Raw genomic sequence first — 9,253 nt, 5'->3', positions numbered from 1 at the left:
TTTACTAGTTTGTGAGGTTTTTATGATAAATGGTATGTTTAAAAATCATATGTAGGGCCCTCCCTCACAAACTTTACTAGTGTATTCCCATTTAACTAACACTTTCTGCTTAGTCATTTAGATCTCTATTTCCATTTTGCTATCCATTTAACATTAATTAATAGCTATCCTATTTCATACCTCCTCTTACTTACCTCCAAATTAAACTATTTTGGAACTATTTTGGTGCAGCGGTTTAAAACAGCATGAAGAAGCTAAAGCCACTTCAGCATGAGGTCTATCCCCGCATGGGAGGTGAGCACAGGGCACGCAGACCTCTCCTGATCTGCTCACTGCTCCCCTCAGCAGTATGCTTCCTTGATCTGCCTGTTCTGCTCCCTGTTCTGTCTCTGGTGAATTCCTCTCATCACCCCTGCACCTCTGGCCTGTACCCCAGTTCTGTATGCATAAAAAAAAATCTTATAAAAAAATCACAAAGTATGGGAAAAAAAATAAAATAGACTTAAAAGTAGTCATAAAACAATATGAAAGGAAACAAAAAATATACATTATTACAAGTAAAAAAAGTAGCTCACTCCCCTATCAAAGGGAAACCCAATAAATTAAATAATAAAAATGCAAATGGAAGGGATGGATCCAAAATAAGACATCAGTCAAATCCATATTTTGTGACAGCAAAAGAAGTAAAGTTAATGTTAAAAATAGAATCTTAAATAAGGATATTTTCTCATAAAAACAGATAAAAGCTACAAAGAACAAATACCAATCAAGAACATTATGTGGCAAACAACACAGACACAAATCATATAAAGTAAATTCTTGAAATAGAAGGAGACCCCAGTAAGAATCATTACCACCAAATGTTAATCAGTTTTTCTCAGTATTTGAGACAAGGAGGTTGGTAGAGATCATGGTGTCTGGAAGTCGTGAATGACCTGGCATCACAGTGAGCAGAGCCAAGTGCTAGAGGTGGTAATGGCAGTATTTGCACTCAGACAGTCACAGGGTTGGGCGTTGCTATCAGTGATGCTAGGATTAGCTGTAACTCTCGCAGATTAATTAGCTCTCCTAAAGATCCTGGAACTACTTATAACTTTTGATAAAATTTTTATAATTAATAAAAATGTGATGATTGTTTATAACTATGTCCTTTCATGAATTACTATGACAATATTTATTAATTTTAAAATGCCCCCTCTGAACTAGTTTGGGGGCAAAATGCCATTAGTTTGTCTATCAGACTGAGTGATAGGATTTCTTACTCTTGAAATGTTACTTCTAAGAATTTATGCACAGTACTTGAAATGTGTGTAAATACATGTACTGCAGCATTGTAGCAATTCCAAACACAGCATTCTATAGCCAAAAAAGAGAATCTCAAATATCAATCAGTGGATGACTAACTGATAAATTATTACATGCCCATATTTTGAAATCCTTGTAGTTCTTAAGACGATTAATAAAGATTTGAATGTGTTAGTTTGCAAAGCTGTCTAGAATATCTAGTTATATGAGAAAGGCATGTTTATAGAATAATGTTTGTTGAATGAATGCATGTGTTTCTCAAAGCAAAGAAAAATATATGGAAGGATTCAAACTGTAACGGTCACAATAGTAGTTTTAAGCAAGGGAGCATGGTAAAGGAAAGAGATTTTTTTATTCACTTAAAGATTCTATATAGCTTGAAATGTTAAACGGAGCATTTTGTAATACAAATAACTAAAAAACTGATATATTAAGACAGTTTTACCTATTATATCAGTCCAACACATCCATAAGACTTATAGTTCCAATTATGGGCCATGGAGATTTCACAGGGGATAAGATTCAGAGGCCTTCAACCCTGTGACTTGACCAAAGAGCTGGTGGTGAGAAGTACAATTCTGTGTGTGTATTTCACGTCCCAAATATACCTAATTATCCTGAAGCAAGGATTAATTGTTTTATAATTGTTTCATAGGAAATGCTTCCCTCACATTTTTAATAGACACTCATAAATGCCTTAACTCAAGAACAGTGACTTGGAGTGGGGGTAAGACTGTTGGATCCTAGTCCTAAACCTGCAAGGGCATCACTCATAAAATTTTGATAATCAGAGATAAGAAACTACAAATGACAGATGCAAGATTCTGTAATCTTCGTTTTGTGATCTCTCTACTTGTGAAAAAAAAAGGTGTAAATATGACATCTATCTGTAATGTAAACTATATGCTTTATGAGAAAAATAACTTCTAAAGTTGATATAAAAGCACAGTACTGGCAATGCTTTGACAATGTATCAAAACAGTTACAGACAAGCAAAAGGAAAAAGATATATGGGAATACCAACAGATTCTTTTCAATTCAAAAGATAAAAATAACCCCAATACATAGAATTAAGTGTGAGAACTAGTTTCAGTAAAAAAAATAAATAATATCTATAACATCTACAATGAAATTTCCAGGTAATTTGTTGCTCTTATATAACACATCATATTAAGGACGATTTAAAGAATGTTTTCCATTTGCTTTTCCCTTAGGATACTGGACTCTTGTTTCAGTTAGGACCTTTGATCATCTCTGGGATCACCAAGTATAGTGACAAGCAACCACGCAAAGTGGGCAAGAGCCTACCAGCCTTCTGGCGCCCAGCAAATCTTTACTTTCTCTAGGCTTCCTCTGGTGGTCTTCCTCTCAGAGACTTTCTCTCTGCACCGTCGCCTTGGTAGCCTCAGCTCCAGGGTCAGGGTGCGCACTTACATGTGCTACACCATTCTCCAGTGCCCACCATCAGGCATGAGTGTCCTGAGCCCACACTCCCAAGCATCTCCAGTATTAGCACAATCAAGGCCATGCATGATAGCCTCAGAGACGGCGGGGTAAAAGTCTGACCAATCTTCATTTACCTACACCAAATAACAGATCTGACCTGGAGGGGAGTGTTACCATTAAAAAGATATCTCTATATATCATATAGTTGCCCTCCCCACCAGAAGAACTAGGAGAACCAAATTGTGCCATCCTAACAAACAGTGTGGACCGCTGAATTCTCTGAGCTGGAACTACAGGAACACAAAGGGTTGATTCAATTATTCAAAGACAACAAAACAAAGCAGAAACTGCACTGATTGATAGATCCACCCACCCACAGCTACAGATATGCGTGGTTCCAAAAGCTTTTGTGAACTCTAATTCAATATCTAATGGTATTAGCCACCATTTATAGAAACAAACTAAAGCATACAGAAACAAAACTAAAGACATTTCAAGAAGGCCAATGGATCATCACAAATTATACCTATCAGAAGCACTTCATTAAATCTGAAATTCAGGTATGCCACATACATAACAGCCTCTTGAATAATTTCACTGCCACATGTTAGATGTTACCTTAAAACCTGGGGACTTTTTAGTCTTATGGAATCAGTTTTCTTTTATCATGAGATATTTTTTCTTCCTTCAAACACAGTATTGTCATTTCTCTTCACACATACAGTTCAACTCCAGGAAGAAAATCATTGTGAAGTTTCTGTTAACAGGGAGCTTATAGACACCTTATGCTAATCCCCCAATTCTGGTATTTTATATGAAAAGTTCCTGACTTCATCTCAAAATGTGTAGTTGCAAAGAAAACCCCAGTACTCCTTTGGTGTGATTCCCCTTCCCGACAAGTAGACAGTTATTTTTAAGGTGTAAACTCAGCAAATTAAGATGTTTTCACCAAGAGTTACCTGTACACTGACCACAATGATCAAAGATGTGGCCATAGTAACTGCAAAAGACTGGTAGTCATCAATGTGTTCCCCGTCTTCTCCAGTCAAGTTGTAAAAGGCCCCATAGGGGATGAAGAAAAGCACCAATGATGTGTAGATTCCATGTGCAATACAGATGAAAAATTCACGCTTGTTAAAAAATAGATTCAGTTGTCCAGGTTCATAGAGCTGAGGGTAGTCCATGCTGCTCTGTTCACTCACATCCTGTCAACACAGTATTATTTCAGTGGACAAAAATTGAGGAAAGTCACAGAGACCCTGAAGTGTGCATCTCCAGAAATAGCAAGTGCATGTATAATCACACTCTAATGCGTATCATCCACTACCTTGTTTTGATTCCCAATAACCCATAAGGTAATAAATTCACCGCTACTTTACAAAGGAGGACATTCTATCTTCAAGAGATTCATGAGAGTTCACACAACTCCTATCAGCAGATCAAGAAATGGATTTGTACTCAGATGTCTGGCTTCAAAACGGAGCTTCTTTTCTATTCTCTCTACAGCTGCATCTTGCTCCCAAAATTCAAACATCTTGTGGCCCAGGCAATGGGCTATGGGGCTCACAGCTACAACAGTGAGTGGTAGTGACCAGGAGATGGCAGCAGAGAGCTGTGGAATCAGAGTTGGTATATCTGCATTCAGAACTTTGTGGGAGGGGGAGTGGAAAGAAGGGAACAGGGAAAGGAAAAAAATGCTATGTGTGATTCCTAGGGGAAGGGAGCTCTGTTCTGTTCAGATTCCATTGCAGATACCAGGTATTCAGGACAAAGATATTAAGCACAATGAAAAGGAATCATATTTAGCACCAAAAGGGCCTGGAAGAAACAAAAGCATTACTTCTCAAACTTAATGTGTACAGGATCACCAAGGGAGCAGATTATGATTCAATAGTTCTGACCAGGAGACAGAAATGGCATTTCCACCTATAACCTAATGCTGATAACCACTCTGTGAGCTCCAAGGCCAATGCCAAACCAAAAAGGAGAACAGGGATTAACTGCTGGGGACCACTTGGACTGCCAGTAGACCAAAGCAATCAGAGGGTGAAACAGGCAATAACTCTGGGGCAAATGAATCCTCTAGGGCAGAATGTTGACCAAGTCCCCTTAGAAAGTACTGTCCTGAGATGCCTTTGGGTGTTCCTTTTCACAGTTCAGAGAGTGACGGAGTTACATACATGGACTCTGGTGATCCTGAGTTTGAATCCTACCACTGTTGCCTACTAAATATGCAGACTTGGACCAGTTTCTTAGCCTGTCTAAACCTGAGTCTCCGCATTTCCAGAATACAAGTAACAGAACTTCCCTATAGTACCACTGTCATGATAAAGCTTGTGTAAACTATTTAGCAGAGTTCTTGCCTCATTTTATTTATAACAAATAAAATGATAGTAATATTAATAACGATAGCAATAGTGTTGCAACCTCACAATCAAGTGTCCTAGTGCTAGGATTAGTTCTGCCACTTACTGACTGTACGGTTTTAGGGCAGTGACCTGAATCTCTGACAATTGGTTTCCTCTCTATAAAATAAGTGGACAAATAAGTGATTGCTGATGGCCTCAAGCATAGTGTTCCATGAACCTGTGAAGGGCCAAAGTTGACAAAGTGGGAAAAGAAAGAGGTAGATACTCAACTTTATGCCAGTAAGACGACTTAATACACTTTTTATTCAAATTGCACAATAACCATCTTTTCCCAGAAACTGCTTTATTTTTATTATTTTATTCCACATTCTGGGAAGCTACAAAACACCAAGAGAAGAAACACTTGTAAACATGGGAACTTGGAAATAAATATGCTTAATTCTTTACATCTAAGGGCTTCAGAAGTTCATTACATTTTGTAGAATTCTGCAAACTATTCCATTCACAAGTTCTCCTTTTAACATATGAGAACTGAGACAACTGACTACAAAGTCACAGAATGGGAGAATGAAGTGAGCTCATAATGTGAAGATTTATATTTTGTAATAGCCAGCTTTAGACCAGAAAATGGTCTAACAAAAGCCTGGAGAAAATCTGGTTTTTTTAAGAACACTTTAATTTTTTTTTTTTCAAATAATACACTCTAATTGTGCCATGGAAATCCCTCTGGCTAGCCTTCCACTTCCCCATACAGAGCCAAACCTTTTCCCCTTCCAGGAAGTACCTTCCAAGGTTCTGAGCATGCCAAGGACCTACCATCTTTGTAACTGATTCTCTCTCTTCTCAGCAAATGAGCTAGAGAAGAACACTGTACTCCTTCCCTCCATGCCTATAAGGCTCCGTGTTCTCCTCTCCTGTTAGGAGGCTGTTAGCTGGCCTGTTGTTCCTATTCTGGGCTGGGCTGGCCAACCAAGTCTCACCACATATGCTAGCCCTTTACCCTCCAACCTGTTCTTAATACTTCATGGTCCTCCTCAATCTCCCAAAGGCTAATTCAATTTTCTAATAATTGCACCACAAGGCACTAGTTCTGAGGCTACATGGAAAATGGGGTGATATGAATAGGTGCTATGTGGAAAATAAATAAATGAAAGTGGAGTCATGTGAGTTTGGAAATTGCTGTACTGAAATGAATTTAAAGAGACTGTTTCCTGCAGAACTTCTTAGAGTCTTTAGAGTAATAATGTGGGTGCGGCTCTCCAAGGGGAGAGTAGCCAAACTTTGATCATAGAATCCTTTTGGGGAGGTCAGGCATCTGGAAGGGTTTTTGATCCATCAACACCTATTAAAACAACTGAACTAGGACTCTTTCCATGTTTTGTGTTTTCTACTTAGAAACTAAAAAAGCATCAACAGAGAAAAATACATTATAAAGATACAGAAAAACATACCTGGTCAAAAATCCCCATGGCTAGAACAGGCAGTGATGTATAGACAATGTTAAAAAGAGTAATGAACCACTGGTCATAAACTGTCTGAAAAAAAAATATATAACAAAGCAGTGAGAAACCTAATACATAGTAGTTAAAATATTCACTTTAGGGCCCTCCCTGGTGGCGCAGCGGATTAAAGCACTGCACTAAGAAACTAAAGCCACTTCCGCATGAGTTCTATTCCCGCCTGCCCCGGAGGCAACCACATGGCGTGGCAGACCTCTCCTGACCTGCCCGCTGCTCCCCTCAGCAGTGTACTTCGTCAATCTGCCTGTTCTGCTCCCCACTCTGTCTCTGGTGAATCCTCTCACCCTCCGCATCTCTGGCCTGTACCCCAGTTCTGTATGAATAAATAAATAAATCTTTAAAAATATATATTCACTTTAGTTTTCTGATTAAATATCTCAAGTTTCTTCTAAGGTGGCAGAGTGCAGTTTGGAGACAAACATGAAGTTTCTGCCAGGCTCCATCTTTTATGGGCTCTTCTGTCTTAATGGGTTATCAGAGCTGTCTAAACTTTAATTTTTTATACCTAAAATGAAGCTCTATGCCCCTGCAGAGTTGCATGGGGGTGGGTAGTGAAAAGTGATCACATGTGTAGGATACCTACCTTGATGCTGGATATATACCAAGAATTGATTAGACATATACGTATGGGGGGACAGGGGATGAATAAGCAAGTGAATTAGAAGGTAGTGAAATAAGCTAGAAATTAAAAGAAAAATATCGAATGGTTTCACTTATAGGAGGGACAAAATAAGAAATCAGGAGGGAAAAAAAGTAACTGTAATTAAGTTAAAAATCAAACCATCAGGCAACTATAGATCAGAGACATTCTGTAGGGGAGGAAGAGGGAGAAGGACCAGCACAGGGGTGGGAAGAGCACAAAGGATGACAGTGATGGTGCATGGGTGAGCTGGTGGTGGTGGGAATTTCATGGGGAAACCATACATTGTAATAAATACATATTTTTTAAAGGTTTATTTTTTTTGTGCATACAGAACTGGGGTACAGGCCAGAGGCTCGGGGGCGGCGAGAGGCTTCGCCAGAGACAGAGTGGGGAGCAGAACAGGCAGATCGACGAAGTACACTGCTGAGGGGAGCTGTGGGTGGGTCACGAGAGGTCTGCCCCGCCATGTGGTCACCTCCGGGGCGGGCGGGGATCCAACTCATGCAGAGATGGCTTTAGCTTCTTAGTGCTGTGCTTTAACTCGCTGTGCCAGCAGGGAGAGCCCAATAAATACATATTTTTAAAGAAGAAGGTAGTAAGTACTAGGAGGAAAGGAGAATCGGAAATGAGTCAGGGTTGTAACTATAATAAGGTAAATGGGCAAGATCTCACCGGGAAGTGACATTTGAGAAAAGATCTGAGGAAAACAAGGAAATGAAATATGCAGCTTTCTGAAACAGGAGCATTTCATAGCACAAGTTGGCCCCTGAAAAATCCCTGAAGCAAGAAACCATCTGGTATGTTCAAAGGACAGCAAGATAGCATTTGACTCATGCAGAAGTACAGGAAGCATAACAGATGACAAAAAAGTAAGGAGGAAGAGTTTAGATAGGTAACTGTGACTTATTCCATAAGCTGTATGAGATGACAGTAGAAGATTTTGAGCAAAGGCACCATCTGATTCCATTTATATATATTTTAAGATTTATTTATTTGTGTGTAAAGAACTTGGGTATAGGCCAGAGGTGCAGGGGTGGTGACTGGTTTCACCAGAGACAGAGTGGGGAACAGAAACAGGTCAACTGTTGGAGTACACTGCTGAGGGGAGCAGCGGGCGGGTCAGGAGAGGTCTGCCGAGCTATGTGGATCACATCCAGGGCAGGCGGGGATCGAACTCACGCGGAAGTGGCTTTAGTTTCTTAGTGCGTTTCTTTAACCCACTTCGCCACCAGGGAGGGCCCCGATTCCATTTATATTTTAACAAGATCACTCAGGATACTGCACTGAAACAGACAGAAGAGGAGCAATGGTGGGAGCTGAGAAACCCAAAGTGGTCCAAATGAAAAATAAAGATGACCATGTGACTAGTGGGGAGATGTGTTGAGTCTTTAATATATTCTGAAGCTTATATTCTTCTTAGGGAACTTCTGAAAGCAATAAGAAATGTTAAATGCAAGTGTTCCAGAGAGAGAAGCTAAAGGTAGTCTAAATAATTATATAAATAAGACAATCCTTTAAATCATGTCATAGGTATGCAGATTATATTGTAGAAAAAATATTTTGGTATCTTTATTGTTAAATCTTAACTGAGATGGCTCTATGTGTTGGCATTATTGTTTATTTTTTATTTGGATATATATATGTTCAATGAAAGGAAAAGAGACTTCAAAGGTCACTGTTCTGTCAGAGATCCACAAGTGGTTTTATTTAACACTGAATAAACCAGTCACTGTGAAATAGACTATCATATTCTGAGAAAGGTTATATCCAGGGCAAAACAATAAGAAGCATGGGTATTCCTGTGGTCAGTCACCTTGCAGAGAGTTCAATCTTCACAGGGAAAATGAAAACATAAAGAAAAAGGAGGAGGGGAGAGATCGGTGAGGGTAGGATACTGCTTTATTTTCCATTATCTTCAGAGCCTGGAATCCATGTATGAAAGACATGCCTGAAATCCATGTAAGAAGGAC

At 39.3% G+C, this 9,253-nt stretch overlaps 1 protein-coding gene across 3 annotated transcripts in view; it reads right to left on the bottom strand.

Annotated features, from left to right (window-relative positions):
- Window positions 1-9,253, bottom strand: part of ATP8B4 (ATPase, class I, type 8B, member 4) — a 223,415-nt gene that overhangs the window by 12,810 nt on the left and 201,352 nt on the right. The window contains exons 24-25 of one of the 3 annotated variants that reach the window (XM_012728821.1): window positions 6,572-6,655; window positions 3,711-3,956 (exon numbers count right to left, since the gene is read on the bottom strand). The exons of 1 other annotated variant lie outside the window; for it this stretch is intronic. In XM_012728821.1, coding sequence (XP_012584275.1) covers window positions 3,711-3,956; window positions 6,572-6,655 — 330 coding nt within the window. Of the gene's footprint in view, window positions 1-3,710; window positions 3,957-6,571; window positions 6,656-8,506; window positions 8,567-9,253 lie in introns of those variants that run through there. One more of the 3 variants, XM_012728824.1, reaches the window with a different exon arrangement.

The sequence above is a fragment of the Condylura cristata genome, unplaced genomic scaffold (assembly GCF_000260355.1).
Source record: "Condylura cristata isolate star-nosed mole 26May11 unplaced genomic scaffold, ConCri1.0 scaffold00023, whole genome shotgun sequence".
NCBI lineage: Eukaryota > Metazoa > Chordata > Mammalia > Eulipotyphla > Talpidae > Condylura > Condylura cristata.
This window is presented reverse-complemented; position numbering and strand designations above follow the sequence as displayed.